Below are 22,955 nucleotides of genomic sequence, written 5' to 3' on the forward strand. Positions count from 1 at the left end.
GATTTCGCTAAACGGTACAATACAGGTCAGTCGCATGTAGCTTTTTAAAAATCCAGCGACAAAGAGCCAAGTTGAAATATAAAGCCATAAACAGTGCATTAAAATATTAGGTTAGTCAGTATAACACTCTTTTTCTTATTAATGACAGGGACAAATTTGACAAAAATGACGAGCAAATTTGAGACGTTTCAAGATGTGAAACTGAAAGAGTATCTTCTATTCCTGCTCCTGTAGGACAACAGCTTTGAGCAGTTCATCATCAACTATTGCAATGAGAAGCTGCAGCAGATCTTCATTGAGCTGACCTTGCGTGAAGAGCAGGAGGAGTACATCAGAGAGGCAAGTTTGTATATTCACTGTACATAAGATGCCGATGCAGCTGATTTCTGGTTATTACTTGTAAGACGGCTTCATTTAACATGTCAGTGCTTTGTTAAATACAGTAGTAGAAGTAATAGAAGTAATTTTGAGGTTTACAAATTGTTCTTTTATTAAATGCACTTAATAGCCTAAACAACACACTGTCATTTCTATCTCTCCAAGGTCGCTTGGATATAATTTCTCCTCTACTCTACTACTTAATTCACATTCCTTCAATTGGTTTCCATGATGAAAAAGGCTTTCTGCAACACCCCACTCCCACTATTTGAGAAGCACTCAAGGGCAAGGTCTAATAACATGTGTTTAACATTGTGTTATTTTTATCTGCATTCAAACATGCCTCTAGTTCAATAGGCAATCCATCACACATTGTGTTGTCTCCAGCTCCTCCAGTGGAGTGTCAAGAAAAAGAGGTGATCCCTTAATCCAACAAGCGTAAACACTCCCTGTTGTGGACCTTCAAGTTCTGTTTGTTTTCAAAGCTCTGTGTATATGAGTGGTGACCCCTAAACTCCTTTCCTCCAAACACAACCACCATCGCTGATAATCTGGCCACTGTCCAGTGTCTAGCATGGGAAAATACCGTAACCCTGTTGACAGCAGGGAAGCACACCAATCAGAATTTGTGCTGATACCCGTTCAGTTTAAGCCACCCCTTCTTAGCGCCCCACCCAGCCTTAAATATCTTTCCTTACATCAACTGAATCAATGTTCCCAGCCCATTACTCGCAGTGATTTAGAGGTCCACAAAGTATTTTGTTTCCATTCTTTCGTAGCCAGCTGTGAGAGGATGGATGCAGGAAATGTGTGTTGTTAACACAGGAACAAAGCATTCTTTTTTATGAAGATGCAATTTTACAGATTTAAGGAGGACTTTTGTAAAAATCAGAGTTGCGCTTGCGGTCCAATTACCTTGTTCAAAACATCACTTTTGTTCTTTAACATGAAACCATTGTAACGCTGACCTCAATTTTCTTTTGTTGCAGGGTATTGAGTGGACCAACATTGAATATTTCAACAATGCCATTATCTGTGACCTCATTGAGAACGTAAGTCGGATTCCCACTAGTGAAAAAGTGACATTTAATCTGGTACTGTAATGGAATATAGCCATTAATGAAGAATGTTCCAGTGCTTTGATCATTGTAGACTTTAGTGGCACTTTTCATAAAATCAAACACTGTTTGAAGATTGAAGACATTGTGTGTATCAACAAGGACTCCATAACACCTTACTTTTTTCCCCACCAGCACCAAAATGGTATTTTGGCAATGTTGGATGAGGAGTGCTTGCGTCCAGGAACGGTGACAGATGAGACCTTCCTTGACAAACTCAACACTGTCTGTGCTGAGCACCAGCACTTTGAGAGTCGTCTCAACAAGAATTCAAAGTTCCTCAATGACCACAGCTTGCCTCACTGTTGCTTCCGCATTCAGCACTATGCTGGCAAGGTATTACTTTTTACTTTTTAAAGTCATATTTACCTGATGACATACAGTAGTTAGTAATACTTAGGGATGTAACAGTACATGGTAAAATTGTGTCCATTTTGGTCCACCCTGCATGGGACAATTCACCTTATAAACCGGCAGCCGTACATTTTGCGTTTGTGCATGCACACCAGTCCAGGCTGCCGAAAAATCCTCAGACTGACGTAATGTCGCATTTCCCCGCGGGATCCCCTCAGCTAAGTGGCGGGCGGCCCTCTTGCATCCTGGCCTTGACGTCGAGGTGCAGTGCACCTTTTTTTTTTTAAACAGGTGCACTGTTTTTTGAAACACTTACCTTCATAAATGGACAAAGCTGAGTGAAAGCATTGTGCAGACATTTTTCAGCAGAACTTTACTGAAAATAATCTTCACCTTGTTCAATCAGTTCCACTTTCACCTTCCTAAAAAGAAACATTGTAAACCAAGTATGTCCAAAGTGCGCCCCAAGGGCCATTTTCAGCCTGGAGCAAAAAATGTACTGAAAACCAGACAGAAACTGCATCCCAAATATTGACGTACAGACTGCACCATGGGTTACCTGTACCGTTACACCCCTTGTAATGTAATTAATATGTATTTCTTAAATACATTTCGTAAAATATTTTCTGTATTGTTAGTATTGAGGGTTTTTTGTGTGTGTGTCAAGGTGCTGTACCGTGTTGAAGGCTTTGTGGACAAGAACAATGATCTACTATATCGGGACCTGTCCCAAGCTATGTATAAGGCCAATCACACTTTGATCAAACATCTGTTCCCTGAGGGAAACCCAGCCAAAGTCAACCTTAAAAGGCCGCCAACTGCTGGCTTCCAGTTCAAAGCATCAGTGGGAACATTAATGAGGAACCTGCAGACCAAGAACCCAAACTACATCCGGTAGTGTGTGTGTGTGCGTGTGTGTGCGTGCATGCATTTCCAGAACCAATAGACCTTAAAATGGCAACCACACAAAATTGACCTTTTCCCGGATTTTTGGTAGGTGCATCAAACCAAATGACAAGAAGGCACCACACATCTTTACCGAGTCACTGGTTTGTCATCAAGTGCGCTACTTGGGCCTGATGGAGAATGTCCGTGTGAGAAGAGCGGGGTATGCCTTCCGCCAGGCATATGAGCCCTGCCTGGAGCGCTACAAAATGCTCTGCAAACGGACCTGGCCACATTGGAGAGGCCCTGCGAGGTAACGGTCATGTTTATTCACAAGCGAGAGTTATCAGACGGGTGATGAGGGGCATGCAGTGGGCCCTTTTACTGGATCTTTGCCAAAAAACCCTCTGAGGCTTTCACTGAAAATGTGAAGCTGTGGACTTTAAGTCAGGCACTGAGCCTGCAGTTACTCCCAGGGGAAAAGCTGTGTGACCATTTCTAATGGGCTGCTGTTGGAATGGGCAGCTCCCAGGTGAAATTGTGTGCAGCTGCAGCTTATTATTGGATAATGGTGCACAATATTTCTTGCAAATAAACAAGATATATTGGGGTAATTTTAGGGAATCATGCACATCATGGTGTAGCTCATTAGGCAGCATTTAATTTGTAAATGCCTTTTTTAAATATCCAATATATTGTATGTGTGTTTACCATGTATGGAGAATGTTTATAATGTACCTCTACAGCCATCTCGTACATATTCAGTTGCACAAAAGGGCCTCAGTAGGTGTCCTCACAAAACCACTAAGTCACATACCCAATCTGTACCCAATCAAACCCAAACATACCCAATACCCAATTTGTCCTCCTAATTGAAAACTGAAGCTTTTTTTTTTTTACAAAAAAAGGGAAAATGAATGAAGTGCAGTTTTTTGTTAAGTGACCTTTTCAAACCTTTTCCTACAGAGAGGGAGTGGAGGTGCTGATGTCGGACCTTCAGGTTCCTGCTGAAGAGTTCTCCTATGGCCGCTCTAAAATCTTCATCAGGAATCCAAGAACGGTAAAAACAAGCATAAATTTCCTCAGCTTTTTTTCTGCTTTGTCATCTGTGATCGAATGTCAAAGGTTGTTCTCAACTGTTTTCACATAATATTTATGAAGGTGGCTATATTGTTAATGTATCCGGCCTACAATAAAACATATGGTTGCACTTATCCATCGCATCCTCCATGGAAAATGAGCGTCTTTAGTTGGTACTTGTCGGCTTATACAGTACATGCAACACTTTGTGGCTTTTCTCCCCATCGAAATAAGTGGGAAAATGTCATAAATTGCAATCACTTAAATTCTACACCTGAACATTTTGTCCTGTTTGCACATCTGCATTATGATTACAACACATATGATACATTTCAGGTTTGTTATTCAGCTACACAATAGCATAAAGAACATACCAGGGTCGCCTTTTAAAAACATTAATGTACATACTTTAGGGGTATCACAAGAGCTCATGATCTCTCAAAAACATGACAAGATTTCTCATTCTGAAAAAATCAGGTGGGCACTAGGCCTAGGATTCATTCATAAATTAATCACAAAATAAATGAAAATCAACTGGGTAATTTTGCTGGCCTCAACATACTGCCATGTGCATACGTGTCTGTTTTTGACGTCTGGTGCTTCCAAATTGGCAGGAAAAGGGTGAATGTACTGTATATTTTGCTAAATGTAAATTGGTCCCTCCTTGGTCTATTCTGCAATCTCAAATTTTCAAGGGAAGTGGTTATTTGCCTGTTGGGTTTTTATGCAACAAAAAATAATAACATGGTTTAAAACATAACCTCCTTGGCACAGTACCTGTGAATAATTTATTCACTTGACTATAATAAAGTGGTATAAAGACACACAATGAACAAAATGTTTACTCATTTCATGACGATAAATGTGATATAGTGCACATGAAGATAAGTGGATGGTGTATTTGTTTTATTGCTGCCACCCCAGCAATATAAGGGCATCGTAGAAGGTGGTGCTTGGACTTTGTTCTGGATATTACTGAATCAATATTTGCTCAGGGATGAGCGTCACTTTCATCATCATGGTACTGAAGATAGTAAAAGATATTGCTCTTTCTAAAAGAGTGCCTAAATGTCAGTACTCTTTCTTTCTTTCTGTATTTGAAGATGTTCTCGTTCATTCTTGAACTCTCCCTTTCAGCTCTTCTTCTTGGAGGAAAGAAGAAGGCAATGCCTGCAAGACCTCGCCACGCTGATTCAAAAAATCTACCGTGGCTGGAAATGCCGCACTCACTTCTTATTGATGAAAAAGAGTCAGATTGTGGTGGCAGCGTGGTACCGTCGCTATGCAGTATGTCTGTTTTAAGTCATCTCACTCAAGCAGCATAAACATTTAAAACATGCAGGCATGAGTGCTACTAATTAATTACTCACACACTATGTTTTCCTTTTTGTTTTGTTTCTGTTTTTTATTTTTTTTTTACCTCACAGCAACAAAAGAAATACCAGAAGATCAAGAGTGCCACCACTGTGGTGCAGTCTTACACCAGAGGATGGCAGGTATGCTTTGTTAGCTTGTCATATTCATGTAGAATAAACCAGAGTCTTGTACAAATGAGGAAAGAATATTAAATTATCCTTACGTTTTTATTTGTTAGGCTCGCAAGCTACTGAGAGAGCTGAAACATCAGAAGAGGTGTGAAGAGGCGGCAACCACCATTGCGGCATACTGGCATGGTACTCAGGTACTGATACGTTCAACTGCAAAATGTCCTGTCACCACATTATCTCTGCCAAAGAAAATGAAAACTCCTTCGTCATCCTATGCAATGCTTCTGTAAATGCCCCTCAGTGGTAAAAAAAAAAAAAAATCCCTTCAATCAGTTATTTCTGCTCTGCCTCTTCTGCTAGTCAGATCACTGCTGCTTCACTTTATCTTTCTTTTCCCTTGAATCGCCTCTTTCGCACAACCTGTCCTACCCAACACCCACCACGTCCCTCCAGGCTCGGATGGAGCTCAGACGTCTAAAACAAGAAGTGCGGAATAAACATGCTGTGACAGTAATTTGGGCATACTGGCAGGGAACCAAGGTATTTCACCCAGATGTAGTTTGTCACTGTCCCAGCTGTCGTGTCATTCCTCGTCACCATATACAACAGAAACTGCCTAATAGTTATCCTTGCGTGGATCTTTATTATCTACTGTACATGACTTTCACAGGTGTTTTCTGTGTTGTATTGGTTACATGTAGGATTGCTATAAATGTTGTCTTCCACCTCCCAAGAAACACCCCTCTCCTTTATTTTATGATGCCTATGCTGTTGCTGTTTTGTATAATAATGCATATACAGTGGAACCCGTTTATGATGATAACCCATCTAAATTCACAAACTCATCAAGTCCTGGTCGACCATGTTCCTATTTTTACTATAAACCTCCCGCTTATCCAGTGTCAGTGTACATGGTGGCTTGCTTTTGTTGACACAACACTTGACCTAAAGGGGTCATTTCTATAAAAAACATTTATTTGTCAACAAGTGTTGCTGTATTATCATTATGGAATGGAAAATTTACTTTGATTTCAATAGCGATTTTCCACCTACCACCTGACCTTGAGGATACTTGGCCATAGTCATGGGAGGGTGAAGGATAAAACCAGCAACCTTCAGGTTTTGAAATGACCACTCTGCTTCCTGAGCCAAGATAAGTGGGTGGGGCAACAGGAAAGGAACTGCTACGCTTCGGAATAGGACCAAAGGTTCTTTCATCCTTGGCGGTAGACTTCCCAGCTGTACTTTCACCCCCCCTTTCCACAACTAACAAAATGTACAAATATTTTACACAAGTCAAGGAAAACGTCAACAAACTGCCATAGATTGAAAAATACTTTGTCACCCATGTCACCTTGTGTCTCTGCTGAGTCCCAAGTAAAGGTGCACGCTGTGGCTATTTTTGATTATGTCGACAACCACTTATGTCAGCATGACCCAATCAGATGGATGTCAACTTAACGGGTTCCACTATAATGATGTCCCATTTCTATAGAAGCTCCTATAGTACAATAACTTTGTAGCTCCTTTTATCTTATCAGCATACACATTATAAAAATGAACTGATATCATATTTCAAGGTCTCATTGGTTCTGATAAGATAAACACTGACTATACGTATCATTTGAGATATTGTATGAGATCTTTGTTCCAGGGCGGCCGAGCCTCTTATTGGTCTTTTTGAGTGTTATTTTTGTATGTAAATATGCTAATCCAGCTTGTCTCTATGTATATTGACCGTCACACAACAGGAGTTAAATGACAAATTGAATTCCCTCTAATTGAAATCTACTTCCTTCACAACTACCACTTTTTATTAGGCACGAAGGGAGTTGCGTCAGCTGAAGGAAGAGGCGAGGAATAAACATGCTGTGTCGGTCATTTGGGCCGGCTGGCAGGGCACCAAGGTATTTGGAAAGCCTGTTGGCTTGACTTGTAGTGGTTCTGTGGTTCTGGCCGCCTCATCAACACCCCCGCAAACAGTGATTCTCAACTGGTGGGTCGTGACCGTGCACCGGATTATTAGGCGCAGTCTCAATTACAGAGTCTATTTCTATACTTAACCCATACATAAGAGAATAAGAGCCTTTATTCTTGCCACTTATACAGACGTACAAGCGAAGTAGTGCAAAGGTACCATATTATAAGGTGCATGCTAAAACAAAAACAAACAACTTTTTCTACTATATAACAATACACTCAGGTGTTTTTTAATTAATCTTCTCCCACAAATCCATCAAAGTCCTGATCTTCTGTTTCTGAATTTAACAGCTGTGCAAATTTGCCATCAAACATGCCAGGTCCATCACTGTAGGAGTCAGTCTTGTTGTGAAGTGACTGTTCAGCAATGTTGCTGGCTTTCCCGAAAGCTCAGACAACAGTTAAAGCAGATACCTTAGCCCAAGCAACCATAATAAATTCACAGATTTGGCTGGACCTCGCCCGGTGCTGCCTCCAGTCTTAGTAAAGGTGTGTTCCCTGTCTTTCATCCATCGCTTTTACGGCGCTCACAACTTCACTTACAATGCCCTGTTAATCCTCCTGGAATGATGGCCAGCTCTGAATGAATTTGCTTCACTTGGTTTTTCACAGTAGTGGAGAGATGGGCGCAATGTTGTTTTGCAGCACAAAACAAGATAAAAATTGCTAATGCTAATCGCTACCAAATACAGTGTGAGATTTTCAATATAAATTAACATTGAGCTAGCACATATGCTTAAATGTATTTTGTTTGCTGACTTTTATTATTTTGCATTTTATGTAAGTTATAAATGACGTGCTTTATTTCTGTATTTTCAGTTTTACAGTTCTTCAACGGAAAATTGTTTTATTTAACTAGTTTGTTGATACAACTGTATTGTCCTGAAATGTGCATTATGTGCTGCTCAAATTCAAACTGCACTGTGTTTTCAATTGTCCGCAATTCGAGTCGTGGCTTTTCATTAAAGGGTGATAGCGGGTCCCACGGCCAAACCAGTTGAGAACCCCTGCTCTAAAACCCCTCTTCATATTCATCTACTCAATCACTCCACCTAAATGTTGTTAGTTTACTAATGTAACCATGCCCATTGAAGAAGGTCACATACGTACGTCACAAAACACAATCTCTTCTGGTCCACTAAGCACTGCATGATACTTGTGCAACTGCATGGAGTCAGTGCATGTTTTTGCTTTGCATTGCTGTGCTGTTTTTCTCTACAGGAACAGATGAGCTGACATTCTCTGTTTGGTTTTCACTCAGACTTCTCATACAAAACTCATATACTGTATCCATTTTCTTGACAGAAGTTCCTGGAAAAATCACCATTTAACTTTCATAGCCACTATAATATATTTGTTTATGGAGGTTGGAGCAGCTAAATTGTACTTTCTGACATCGTCTTATGAGTGGTGTGTGCAGTGTGAATGTGTTTGAATACCGATGCTGTGTTTGATGTCTGCTCACCTCAGGCAAAATGGTGTTTCCCTTTCCTTCTGCTCACCTTTTCCTACTTTTTCCCTCCCTTGTTATTTGCTCTCGCTCATTCCCTGAACAGGCTCGCAGGGAGCTGAGGAGACTGAAGGAAGAGGCCAAGCGTAAGCATGCTGTCGCTGTGATTTGGGCCTACTGGAAGGGACTCAAGGTACCGACCAGCCCTACGACGCAGCCATCACCAAGCCTAACAACTACTAACCACCCCCACTCTCCTTCAGCTAGCTTGTGTCCTCATTCAGCAAGCCAGTCTCTGCCAAGTGTAACCATCACACTTTTTTTCAACTGTGTGCTGCTTTCACTGCAAACGTAATTACTGGTAGACATATGAAGTCATTGGCTAAGCATTTCCACCATATCCAAATGGTTTCATGCATAATGGGATGTATAAAAGTTTATAATTTGGTTTGCATGGTACCACAAGAGTGCCAGAGTGCTTTTACAGGTAATGATGTAGCATGGCTAGGTACTTTCAGGAAAAGGCCCACCTGTATGGCTCAATGAAACAGTATAATAACTACTTCTCCAATTTTAAAGGGCAATTTCACTCCAAACGGTAAACGTGCACTTCATATTTGCAGCTATTGCTCATCAAACCTTTGGAGTAACAAATGTTCACATGGCAGAGGTGGTTCTGTTTTCCCCTTAACATGTTTCTGTCTTGCTTTTATCCATTCAACTAACTCTGTGTACAGCAACATTGTTTTGTATTTAACCTGGACTTTCTTTCTCTAGGTATGTATTTAGTGAGTGTGTGTGTGCGTGTGTGTCCGTGTCCGATATTGTGGTGATTATGGAATAACTGTCCATGTGGCCATTGTTGCAGTGTTAATCTTTCATCATTCTAATTGTTCACCCTGCCCCTCACAATCCACTTTGCACCTGTTCAGAGCACATTTTCCATGATTAAGGTCAGCATGAAGGTTATTTTTGTTCTAAACGGCATTAACTGTGAATTTGGGTTATTCTATTTGAAGTAATTGCAGCAGCTTGGAGTTAACCTTCCCTGGTGTTTTGTCACTAAACAAATGTCATGTTTTTTGTTTTCATTTTTGCTCATCCGTTCCGTTTCACATCAAGCTGAGGAGAAGGGCTGTAGATGACTGTCTGACTGTTTTTGTTTTCATCATTATCTTTAACAGGTCCGCAGAGAATACAGAAAATTCTTCAGGGCAAATGCAGGAAAAAAGATATATGACTTCACCATCCAGAGAATTGTAAGTACGACTCAAATATGTAAGCACAAATAATCAAAATATAGAAACATATAAAGGCAATGTGCTAACAGATTAATAAACTACAACTAAAAATATTTTAAATTTGAGAGGCTGAAATTAGAGTAAATAAATTTATTAATCAAAACGAATAATCCAATAAAAAATAGTTGTCGATTAATTGGATCAATCAGTTATCCAGCAATTAATTGTTGCAGCTCTAAATTTTATGGCTCTCTTTTCCAGATGCAAAAATACTTCCAGGGTCTGAAGAAGACCTTGCCCTCCATGTCACCCATTGACAAGAACTGGCCTGCTCGACCGTACATCTTCCTTGATGGAGTTCACATGGAACTTCGGAGAATCTTCCATCTATGGAGGGTTGGTGACTAAAATATGCTGTCCTGTTTTGTCTTTTTATGTTCACTTTCCTTTCAATCATCATCAAAAGTGTTAACTTGCATCTATCTAGTCCATTCTAAAAAAAAATATATATATATATATATGTGTGTGTATATGTATGTATGTATATGTACATATCTCACAGTTTGGTCTGGAACCAATTAACAGTAAGAAATGAGGGATTACTGTACTTAGATGCTGAGAGCGAGAATTCTAATTATCCGATAACTGCTCTTCACTATAGCTCCTCAGCCGCCTTTATTTCATATTACATTTCCACTACATTGCTAATATGGTGGACTAATGAGGGTTGTAAGCGTCTATCACTATGCACTCACCATTTTGAGTGCAAATATATACAGTAGGCACTGCATTTTGCTGTACTTGCTATGAACATGGAAAGCACTTCTGCACTAAAGATTTGAGGCAGGTAGAAATCCCAGGGCCAACACGGTGCACTGATTGTACTTAAGCGCAGATTTGTTTGTGAAAAGGCTGCAAGGTTTGCATTTTGTATCTGTGTTTGTGCTCAGTGCAAGAAATACAGGAGTCAATTCACAGACGAGAAAAAGGCTGTGTATGAAGAGAAGCTGGAGGCAAGTGAGCTTTTCAAGGATAAGAAGGCCCTGTACGCAAGCAGGTACCTTAAATTCATTTTTATTTTGTCATGTTGATGCATATACAAGTCATATTTCTGCTTGGTATGCTTCCATTCAAAGCTTCAGATCTTATGTGTTCTATGTTTAGTGAGCTTCCTCTGCTCTTTGACTGTGTTTTGTCTCAGCGTGAGCCAGCCCTTCAAAGGAGACTACTTGGAGATCAGCAAGAACCCCAAGTATCAGAAACTCAATAGTTCTGTTGATGAAAAGGTTCTGCTAGCTGATGTGGTCAACAAGATTAACAGGGCCAATGGCAAAGTAAGAAAGATTCTTAAATAACTCTTGATTTAGTTTGCATTGGAGTGGAAAACTTAAGCTGTTGGGGACAAATTAATTTTATTTATTTTCCATTTCAACATTACACATTATTTCCCCTGCAGACTGACAATAAAATTCCTATTCCAGCCAATGCCAAAAGACCGGCACAAGCACAATGGTATAACAGTAATAGTCTTGTCTGGTCTACAGGGTACAACTCGCATCCTCCTGCTGACAAAGAAGAACGTGGTCCTGGCTGACCAGAAGACAGGCCAAGTGAAGGCCAATGTTGCACTGCCCGACCTCACCAGTGTTTCTGTCAGCACACAGAACGATGGATTCTTTGCACTCAGACTTAAAGAGGTGAGGGTGACCGGGTTTCGTACGTAGCAGAACAAGGATTGCTATTGCAACAACACATCAGTAGGGTAAAACTAACCTGTCATACGACTGTCTAAACCCAGCTCACGTTCCTGATAGTTCCCTATTATTCCCATAGAGTGGTACCTCAGTTCTTATTATCACCATAATTTCTGGTGTAAAAGCCGCTACTTTTTTGTTGTATAAGTCACTCTTTGTCTTATACAGCAATGTGGCTAATTTATGGCTAAATTGTAATCTTGTGACATCTTGTCTTTCTTCAAAACTACTACTTATCGTTTAAATACTATGCCGCCACAGGCCATTGAGGAAACTGTAGATCTTTCTTTGGCTATATCCAATCACAAGCTATTAGTGCACTCACAACAAGCTTGTCAACCCACTGGAAATAACCGGAGGTCAAAACACTAAACTCATCACGCAGCAAATGAACACTGAAAAGGCATACCTCTGAAATATACAAACATGTACCAATAGAATCGTTAAAAAAAAATAAGTTTTGCCATAATGAATTGCGTCCAAGCAAAGAATTAATTGGTGCCTGCCGCTGCAGTGATGTCAGCCTCCATCTCGGCTCCTCTGGCTCCCTCTGGTGAATTGAGGCAGCATTGCAATGCCATACATTCAGCCATCCATACATTTGTGATGCCCCTTGTCCTCCAATGAAATGCCAGCTACAGTATTTGGCTGTTTGCATATATTTTTATATTTTACATCTACTTCCCAAGCTTCACACAGACTGCTCTAAAGTCTAAATGTAGTATTGTCTCTTTAGAAGCTATAATGAAATTCTTGGTAAATGTGAGGGGAGTACTACTATCTTTCAAAAATGTTTCAAAACAAAGTGTATCAAGAAAAGAATACGTGTTGTAAAGTACCTAATTACGCTATGGCCTTAGCTTATGTTACATTTTGCCGGTTTCAGTTTCAAGTTTAGTCTCTGAGCCACAGAAATCTGATCATATTTGGAGTGGAAAGCCTTTGACCAATCAGAGCATTGCATTTTCGTCACTTGTCCCACTTGTCCCTCCTTGCAAGTACTTCCCGTGAGCCAGAACAGATTATTATTACAGATTGGGTCATAACAAGCAGAGGGCAAGAAATTAGGAGAGCACACTTATATTGTATATACAGTAACAGAACAGCTGGCTGACAACGTTGACTGATGGCCAATGATGAATGTAAGGGGTAAGCACATCTATATGCAGGACTTTTAACCATTTATGTCAAGGTATGAATGTCAGCTCAGATGTTACTTTGCGTGGTCTATATGTCTAGTAACCAGTATCAGAGGCAGAGAAAGTCATGATATCAACCAGACATCTCTCATATTCAACAAAGGGCTCGGCATCAGCCGTTAAAGGAGACTTCCTACTTAGCAGCGAGCACCTGATTGAGACCATTACCAAACTCCACCACATCGGCTCCACCGCCTCAGATGGGGAGCAGCTGAACGTTGACATTTCAGATGAGTAAGAGAGCACACAGGCATCTTTTTCCACAGCAAAGTGTGCATTCTTCACTAATGGTGCACATCCTGTTTCTGCATGACAGGTTTCTAGTACAGTTCAAGCACGACAAAGTGTGTGTGAAGTTCATCCAGGGTGCCTCCAAGAACGGCAACAGTGTGTCCTGCAAACGCAAAAACAACCGCCTACTGGAGGTGTCAGTGCCTGCATCAGCATAGTGAAATCCCCATCTCCGCTTCCTCAGAGTTGTCCTGGAGTAATCAGATTGTGGTGAATTAAGGACTAAAGCAGGGACCATCACCCCACCAAATATTTGGCTTGTTAGGTTTTTCTTCTCTTTAGTTAAGTACTATGGCACCAATATAGTTATCATTTTTGGGGTAAAGAAAGCCCTTCATCGGGTTGCATGCCACAGAAAGAAAGCGTTTCAATGCCGTCGCTGTAAAACCAGGGTAGGAGACCCGAAGATAACAAAATAATTGGAGGTTTGTGATACTGGTGGTGGTAATTGTTCTGCCTTGATGTTTGTATGATCAGGCACAAACTTCACTGGCCTTCACTCGTCCACTTTTAAGACGGCTTAAAATGGAAGATGAAGTTGGGGGAGCTGTGGGGTGTAGCCTGTTAGCATTAAGAACTTTAGACACTGCACTTGCTTTTACACCTTGGTATAACCCAATGAGGTTAAAAATAGAATTTGATTGTAAGCTGTTATTTTCTCTGAATGCGGGGATAAGAAAAAAAGCACAGTAGGCTGTTGAATTTTGTGAGATTATTGTAAAACCACTTGTTTTTTTATCTATAATTCCTATGTGCCATTGAAAAGGGCCAATGACTTGTCATGTCTCGGTGTACAAATACAAATGCAGATGAATCATATTTCCGATTATTAACAATAAATGCCAAAAATGTGTTGAAATAGGGACCATGTCAGCATGTGACACTGCACACGTGATCAATATCTTTTTCTACATGCCAATGTGATCCATGCCAATCTTGATTTAATCTGATTAGAGATTAAACCAATCTCAAATGCGTTGGCTTTCCACATTGCTGATAAGTAGAACGTCAGATTTAACTGAGCAATACAGTTTTTCTGATTTGGAAATGGCCAACCACAACACTTGTCAAAGATTTTAAGTTTCTCTACTACATTTTTCCTTATACTTATGTGTGCAATAAATGAGACATTTGCTGTCTAGTTTCCTTTGCAGCTAAACAGTACAGCACACCCACGGGCATGGCCTTAAGCAGTAGATGGGCTCCAAGCTGTGGCCTTTGCATGGACGAAGTGTCTATCCTTGGTATCCTTGTTTTAAACAGCGTTTATGAGGTGTCTGCAGCTTGAGCGAGTGTCGTGCTTGACCTTGACGTGTTTTTGCTGAGAATAACCAAACGCTGTAAGTACAAATGACCATAAGTTTTTTTTGTGTTTGTTTCTTTATCAGGTTGACTTTTGGGGGAATTTCATATTCAACAAGGGAGCATACATTTTCAGTAAGACTAATGACTTAATATTTAGATTTGCTGATTGGGAATATTGTACTTATTGTGTAACGCTCATTGCCTGTTTTAAGGGACAAATAATTAGTTTGACAAACGTTAGAGTACCTTGGTCTGTGGTGTGTATTTTTTCATGTCACCAATGACACTAGGATGACTGCTAATGGCAGTTTTGACATACATGTTCCTTTTGGCTGTGCAGTTTAAATGCAGTTTGGCTTCCTCCCTTGTGTCCTGTGGCTAGAGCTGCATTCTTGTGTGCCTAACGTAAAAACCTTTTTCGAGACAGAACATGGAAATGTTTCAATGTAACATACACAGGTAATCTTTTTTTAAATTAAATAAAGCTCAATAATGAACACATGTTATTAATTATTTTACTATGCTGTTATGTCACAAGTGTCTGTATAATTTTATCACCCATGCGTATGATGGATGCAAACGCTTCTGGATTAAAAGCTTTGTGCAGAGTACAGTATTCTGTGCATGCAGCTGTCTAATGAGCCATAAGCATCAGATTGTTACTTCTCGCATTCCTGAGGAGGCCCTTTGGTTTTTATTTATCAGCAATGTCAACAAGTGTGTTGGCTGGGGCTGAAAACTCTTATGGTGGTAAGCAACATTAGGGGCTGGACAACCAGGCCTTGTAGTCGAGCAGCAAGCCAGATGTTTTCCATCACATCTGGGGCGAGTTGTCCCGGGTTAAATTCCGTGGCTTGCGGAGGGCTGACGGCAACAGGTCTCGAGGGAACAGCCCTCAGATTTGAGACCGGAATGGTAAAAATAGCAGAGACCAGAAAGTGGTTCCCACAACTCAGGAGGCTGGGAAAGGAAGGAGGAGACCCAGCCTCCCCATGGATGGTTAGATCTCAGTGGGAGTTGACGGGGACAGTCTCTCTACAATCCAAACTTCTGCTAAGTAGCAACACACAAAAACTACAGTATTTCCTTAAGGCTTTCTATAAGGCCAAAAGTCAAGGTTAAAAAATTTTAGTTACACTCACACAACGTACTATGGCAGCATCCTGTGGCCATGAAGCAACATTACAATGAAACGACCCTAAAAATGCAATGTGTCTGTTCCTACACTGCACTGTAAGTTTTGTTGTAAGTCAGATCCTATACCTAATTGGACACCCAAGTCACTTACATTGTACACAGAACACAAGGGGCTTAAAAATACAGAAAGAAAAATCAAATACAAGAATGAAATAAAAATATGTTGGCTATATCCTGAATCGGCATAAGGTTCACTGTGCTGCTTTGTTTTTCCCACCACTTTCATAGGAGAAGATGCTTTCACATGCTCAAGTATACAATCTTTATCCTTAACAATGGTTGCGACAGTCAAACGGTTAAGACAAAAAGTGTGCCCAGTATTGGTAAGTGTTTCTCCCCTCTGGATTTTCTTTTTAATGTTTTTTTTTTTTCAACTTCCATAGTGAAGGCTTTTTATCCTTGGTTTATTTTGTTGTAGAACCTGCCAAAGTTACCATATCTATTGTGTATATGTAGTACTGTATGCTGTACACATACTGTAATCCCTTGTTTATTGCAGTTAATGGGCTCCAGACCAAGCCATCACAAATTATTTTCCGCAAAGTAGGATTTCTTAATCATGAATGGAATATTTTTGTAGTTGGAGCATAGAAAACCTGACTATGACTTTCTAAATATGTTTTTTTTAACATTAAAGTCCTCCAGACATGAACTAAACGCCTATAGTCACATTTACACTCATTACTCAATATAGTAGACATAATAATATAAAATAAGATGCATTAGACATAAATAAGACATAACAGACTTGCACATTAGCATTGGGATGGTATTACAGTACATAAACATGATTATCGTTATTTAGTTGTATTATTATTAGAAAACATATTACCAATATTGGTGAAGCTATGTGAAGTAAATTGTCTCCAATCCTTACTTCAGTGAAGGCTGGTAGATGGCTTCTCCCCACAAATTCTTGGTTTATGTAATTTCATTTTCAGCCACGAGAGGGCAATATCTTTGTGAGTCAGCGAGGCTTTGCTTGATTTGTCTAAGGCAGGGGTCAGCAACCCGCGGCTCCAGAGCCGCATGTGGCTCTCCAGCCTCTTTGTTGCGGCTCCCTTTGCAATGCTTGAATATTTTTTAGCACCCGTGTGGTGAAAATGCACGTCTTTGTTATGAGTTTACAAAAATCCAACTTTGTGTGAGACCATGAATGCATCCTGACTGAGTTCTGACTGAGCAGACAGGATGCTATCCAGTTCTCTCTGACAGGTTAACATGAAGGGAAATGAGTAATACTTTGAGTTATTTGAGTTATTAATTATTATTAATGAGTTATTTGACGATTCTAAAAAATAAATTAGAGCTCATTTAAAAACAAAAGTTTATCTCCAGTACTAGCAAGAGTACTCCAACTCGTCTTTTTTTCCCCTCCAATGTTGTTTTAAACATACAACGTTTTGCGGCTCCAGGCTATTTTTCTTCAGTGGGCAAGTGGGTGAAATGGCTCTTTTCATAGTAAAGGTTGCCGACCCCTGGTCTAAGGCAACATAACAATAATCAACTAACTATTAGAGGTTTCTCCAGTCTCAATTTGGCTATTATTATGTTAAGGTATACCGTACAATGCAGGGTTGATGTCACTGACTCGTAGATAGAACAGCTCAAAAGCCATGCAGTAGTTCAATCTAAACTTTAAAAAAATTGCACATATAATGACTAGGTTGAGAAATAGAGACGTGAGATGACAAAAAAAACAGCAGAATAAAAATAATACTCTCAAACGATTCTTTTTAGCAGACTAAAGTAGTTCTTTTTCATACCTTTTTCATATATTCGACTGCTTGCTCGCAGTCTTCAGCAGCGTAGTCACGTGACATTCCGGCGGATGGCGCTGTCGCCCTGCCTTCACTGACAGGAAGACAGCGGAAACATCCACCTAAATCAGCTGGCATGACACGTGACGGGAACATCACGTGACCACTCGAGTGAAGACTTAGCAAGCAGTCGAAACTTTCAGGTATTGTTGACTGTATTATTTAAGAGTATAGAAATGTTAGACCAAATGAACCCGTGAACTCATTAGACTATTAAGAATAATTAATTGGCAAATATGGTGTAGAATCAAATATACATGCACATTCATATATACGTACAGTCGTGTACGGGTTTTAGACTGCCCTTGTTTCTTCAGTTTACCCATCCATTTGAATGTCTGGTACAACTAAATTTGTTTGGAAAAATATAAAGGTGATAATAAGTACAATAAGAGCTTAATTCAAAAGATGATATCCAGCTTCTTTCATGATTTTCTTGATAATAACCAAAATCACTCAAGTTCTTACATAAATAACTATAGCATTGTTATTAAATGAAACTCTTATGACTTATTTTTGTTGTCACTGTTATATTTGTCCGTCCAAAGCATGTACATTTAGTTGTACCAGGCATTAAAATAAACAAGAAACTGAATAAACAAAGTGTGTGTTTGTATGTATGTATGTATGTATATTTGAAAAGAAGTAGACAAGGCAGACAGGGCGGAACTCACCCCGTATGACTTGGCCCTGGCATTGTGTGTGAAGCTGTCTGGAGGGAGGGGCCAGAGAATGGAATGACTTTGATTTATGGCAGTAACTGGGTAGTGGAGAGCTTCTGTCCCCACTCACCCTCATGTCACCGGCACACTCAATTGCCTCATCAATTTGTAGCCATAATCCTGTCAATAGCAGGAGAATGGAGGAAGGAGGGGAGTTAAGGGTTAAGAAGGTTAACGAAAAAATGGCATTTGGTGCGCCATCTGTGGATGGTTGGTAATGTTGGAATAAGAGTGGGGAACACTCACAATATTTGCAATGCTTGTTGATGTCTAATGAGTATGTTCATGTACCCCATGATGAACCCCAGCTATCCACTGCCGGCAGCCTCACCACCATGCTTGCCTACAAGCAAAACACAATTATCTTGCTTGAGCCCCTAATTTGCGTGGGGAGTGTGGGGATCAGATTACTTTGCTTTGGCATGGATGGAGACAGCAGAACCTGAAACATGAAAAGAGCACTAAAAGGTGATAGACAACAATTTTGCATTGTTGGGCAACATAGAAGCTCATAAATAAAAGAAACGAGAGGTACACACTACCTCTGTAAGAGGGGTATTTACCTCTTTTTGGTCAGGATACTGTTAAGTTAGGTGACTGGAGTTGGCAAGCTAGTTGTTGGATTGCCGGAGTCCTGTGAGGTGAAGCCAAAGGATGTCAGGGATGTACTATGTCGAACCAATGCCAGTTTTGCTGACTTTGCTCCAATACATCATGTTGGGTAGCGCCATTATTAGTTGAACTATATTTCTGTTGAGTGATCGTAACGTTGCTGTTTTCTACATCAGATATCTTGTCAGTAGTAAACATATTTTACTGATGAAATAACACAATAGCCTACACAGAAGCTACATTTCTCCAGGCATTTCAAAATTTTAAATGTAGCGGAATTTCCATGTAACCATGTTGATGACAGATGCTCCTTCAAGTGACATTATTTACCAGAAGGGGAGACAAGTGTATAGCAATTTCATGTTGTGAATCTTGACAAGCTTTGGGAAATACCTGAAAATATTTCCTTAAATTCTGATTTGACGTCTCTTGTGATTTTTCATCGGGCCGTTCCCACAGTGTGGTAAATTTGTAATCAAATGTATTGTAACATACCTTAATATGTCGTTTAAATATCATGCTTTTGTTTGGACTTTGTTCATTTGAGGTGGTGACGCCCCCTAATATGTGAAATAGATACATATATATATATATATAATAACAATGAATTCAATACCAGGGTCTATAATATGTGTGGAAAGCCTTCAAAAGTATATTCATTATCACAAGCACATGCATTCAGCAACACACACATCATATCTGAAGCCCTGCAGAGAGACTATCTGCGTGAACACAAGCAGCTGTTAACAAACATGGATAAGCAAATAGCTGCTCACACATCATTAAGCGCTTATCTACAAACATTAGGCCTTGCAAGCCAAGCTTATGTGAGCACTTGAGAGAATTTAATGAAAAGTGTAATCATCATCACTGCGCAGATACTAATTAACTTGTGACATTGTAGTTGACTTTCTGAGAAAGCTTTTCCGTCATACCCATCCACCCATCCCTTAATCAACTTCCAAATTTCCAAAATTATTAATTATGCAGCCCGGTTTGGAATGCATGTTTACCAAAATGAAAAAGCCAGGAACTAGGACAGAAGGTTCGGAGAAACCAGACTGGGAGAAGGTGTCATTTCAGGGAAGCAGAGATCTATTAAGGGATTGAGATCTTCTCTCCAATGTGGGACAACATATATCAGAAAGTGACAGCCCCTCCTCTAAATCTGTCTGCTCTCCCTCTTTTAAAATGAGCCAATTAAACCCAAAATGATTCCCCTCAAATTAACCCCAAAATAGAACCTTTCTTGTACACACTCCATTACAAAAGGAACAGATGCTATATTCAGGTTCACATTGAAGTTTGGGGGGGGGGGGGGTGTTCATCCAACTATTTCTATTTTTATTGAATTCACCTTTTATGTTAATGCCAGAGTTTTTTTCAAAGTTTGTAGCTTGAAAATGTTTAGAGATAAATGCATACTGTAAATTTGAAAAATCTTCAGTATGACCCAAAGTTTGTGATGGCACTAAATTTACTAATCTAATGTGCAGATGACCATATTTTCCACACCATAAGGCACAGTCTCAATTACACGGTCTATTTCTGTACTTAACACATGCTAAGGCGCATGCTAAAAGTTCGAGGAGTTTGAGGCGGAGTGCTGAATGCAGGATCAGACTTTATTTTCTTGTTCAACATGAACTTACACTCGTAACTGCAGCGGAGCAGGAGAGCAAAAAAAAAAACGCAACAAAATGGTCTTTCCTACTGCCTGAACCGTTTGGGTGGTAACACCCTCAACCTTAATAGTTCTGGGGTGAATTACTGTATGGACGAACCTCTTAGCACTACATGGGCTACAAAAAAAAGGCAACGGAAGCAAAACAGTGAGTTTAGTTGAACTTTATTCTACTATTTAACAATATACTCACTGTATTTTGTAATTATCTCACAAATCCGTCAAAGTCAACTTTATTGTCAAATGCTATACATGCTCGGCATACAGCATACATGAAATTTCAGTCCTCTCAGACCCCCGGTGCAGCAAGTAATAAATAAAATTACAATAACTAAACTAAATGAAGACTACCTTCAATACTACAATTAACATTATAAACAGTATAAATAGATATGAGGTATGAAACAGTAGAGCAAATTAGCACAAAAAAGTTCTCACTTCTGTTCCTTCTCAACGTCTGAGTCTTTCACAAAAGATTGCAGCAGAGCGGAGAGGAGGGCAGGTGTACCCTGGCACGCTCATATAAGGAAGTCTAGCTCACTGTGATGTCACAGGGAGCCAGTGTTAGAAAACCTCTGTGAAGCAGAGCATTCAGAGCAATCCCAAACTTCTTTCAGGGCTCACTTACGAATGCGCAAAACCTCATCGTTTAACATGAGAAAACAACATTCTAACTACATTTACAGGTCAAAAAAGTGGAAAAAGCATAATAGGTTCCCTTTAACAGAAAAGAAGCAGTACATATTTCAGCATTTAGTATATTCCAAATTTTATGCAGATTCTAGTTTCGAATTTAATAATATTATAGGGGGGGACATTATACTGAAAGGTATTTCTAATATTTTGTGTATTTTTTTTTAGTAATATGCACGATTGGCTATTATCTAAATTGCTTGGTGACCATAAATCTTGTGTCGTCAGCAGAGCACAGATACCTACATATGACCTACACATGTAGCTAAAGTCACCCTTCATCCATTTTATGTAGTCCTCCTCACTTTAATAATACTGTATGTGTTTTGTGTCGAAACTCATCTTTGACCATGAGGAGGAATGAGAAAGATGGTGAAAGAGTTATGGTTCCAACCAATACACACACAAGCAAACTATGTGCACATTTGATTAAACCCAGCCAGCTTGAATTGGTAGGGGTGTGTGTTCTGCAAGGCTAATTGAGCTGTCGCCACTGGTGGAGGTTAGACAGAATGATGAAGATTTGATGCAACTATTGCTGGAGTGATACGAAGGAAGGGAGGGCAATTGAATCTGTAGGTCAGAGGTCAAAAGACATGTTTTAACACTTGTGAGAAAGACGTAGTCACAACATGCATAAATTCAGTAATGAAATCAAATAAAATACACCAAACATAATACAAGCATCACTTTATATTTACACTGAACCTTTCCAAAAAATGGCCTTTGCAAACTCGGTGCTTGTCTAAATATTCAGCAGCTTTACACGCCACACTACAAAAAGTCCATAAACTACAACTTACTGCACAACCAAGACACACATAACAAACCAAAATTACTGGTATGCTACATAAACATTGTAAAAATCTCAAAGCATTATTGCATTAGAATAAAGTTATCAATTGAATTTCCACGACTATAAAAACACTGTTTAACTACAAATTGTACATTCAAAAGCATTTCACTTGCCTTTCCATCCATCCATCTGCCTTTTTTTCCCGCAACCCTTAAGATCTTATTCATTTAAAATCACTGTCTTCCTGTGTTGACAACAACACCGATAACAGCTTATGGCTTTTTAAGGCTATGATCTTAAATTTTTAATCAGCTGATGAGTTTTAATTCAGCTTTCAATAATGAAAAAAAAAATTTTTGCTTCCCCAACAGACGTATCACATATAAGAAGATCATTGTCCCTCAGTGACATAGAAGTATACATGTTCTGAAGTTGAAGGATGAACATATTAAGTAATTAGCATTATAGGATGCCGCATCAGTCTGGGTGTCCCACAGAGCAACAGATGTTTAACTACTCTCCCTGGTCCGTCTTTGTGTGTTGACCAGCCTTACGTGTGTCTGACCCCTCCCCTCATTCACAGAGCTCTGTTTAGGACTAATTAGCGATGTGCCCCGATCTCATCCTCCTGCTGCACTCTTCTCTTTCTACGCCCAGGTTTCATTGTACTGTCATCTCATTGTTTACTGTGCTAAGTAATAATCATCCGAGCTCAGCTCTTCTGCCTCCTCCGTCCCTTGCCCTCCTCTGCTCCTCCCACTTGTTCTCCTCATTATCCCTCGGGCCTCCTCTGTGACGGCCGCCATTAATCAACTCATTCTGAACAACGATGAACCTTGCAACCCGTAACACCCACCCCTGCTCATCCAGGAAGCATTCTATTCCCCTACGGTCCATTAGGGCAATCAG

At 39.9% G+C, this 22,955-nt stretch overlaps 1 protein-coding gene across 6 annotated transcripts in view; it reads left to right on the forward strand.

Moving 5' to 3' along the window:
• Positions 1–16,244, forward strand: part of myo1b (myosin IB) — a 56,145-nt gene extending 39,901 nt beyond the window's left edge. Inside the window, exons 14-32 of one of the 6 annotated variants that reach the window (XM_058082230.1) lie at positions 235–339; positions 1,368–1,430; positions 1,632–1,832; positions 2,518–2,744; positions 2,848–3,048; positions 3,702–3,795; positions 4,953–5,102; positions 5,243–5,311; positions 5,410–5,496; positions 5,756–5,842; positions 7,123–7,209; positions 8,839–8,925; positions 9,917–9,991; positions 10,235–10,369; positions 10,924–11,030; positions 11,175–11,307; positions 11,518–11,670; positions 13,030–13,160; positions 13,243–16,244. In XM_058082230.1, the coding sequence (XP_057938213.1) occupies positions 235–339; positions 1,368–1,430; positions 1,632–1,832; positions 2,518–2,744; positions 2,848–3,048; positions 3,702–3,795; positions 4,953–5,102; positions 5,243–5,311; positions 5,410–5,496; positions 5,756–5,842; positions 7,123–7,209; positions 8,839–8,925; positions 9,917–9,991; positions 10,235–10,369; positions 10,924–11,030; positions 11,175–11,307; positions 11,518–11,670; positions 13,030–13,160; positions 13,243–13,375 (2,325 nt within the window). In that variant the 3' untranslated portion in view covers positions 13,376–16,244. The remainder of the gene's footprint in view (positions 1–234; positions 340–1,367; positions 1,431–1,631; positions 1,833–2,517; positions 2,745–2,847; positions 3,049–3,701; positions 3,796–4,952; positions 5,103–5,242; positions 5,312–5,409; positions 5,497–5,755; positions 5,843–7,122; positions 7,210–8,838; positions 8,926–9,916; positions 9,992–10,234; positions 10,370–10,923; positions 11,031–11,174; positions 11,308–11,517; positions 11,671–13,029; positions 13,161–13,242) is intronic. The other 5 variants (XM_058082232.1, XM_058082231.1, XM_058082234.1 and 2 more) reach the window with 5 other exon arrangements.
• The last annotated feature ends 6,711 nt before the right edge of the window (positions 16,245–22,955 follow it).

The sequence above is a fragment of the Doryrhamphus excisus genome, chromosome 9, assembly GCF_030265055.1.
Source record: "Doryrhamphus excisus isolate RoL2022-K1 chromosome 9, RoL_Dexc_1.0, whole genome shotgun sequence".
Taxonomy (NCBI): domain Eukaryota; kingdom Metazoa; phylum Chordata; class Actinopteri; order Syngnathiformes; family Syngnathidae; genus Doryrhamphus; species Doryrhamphus excisus.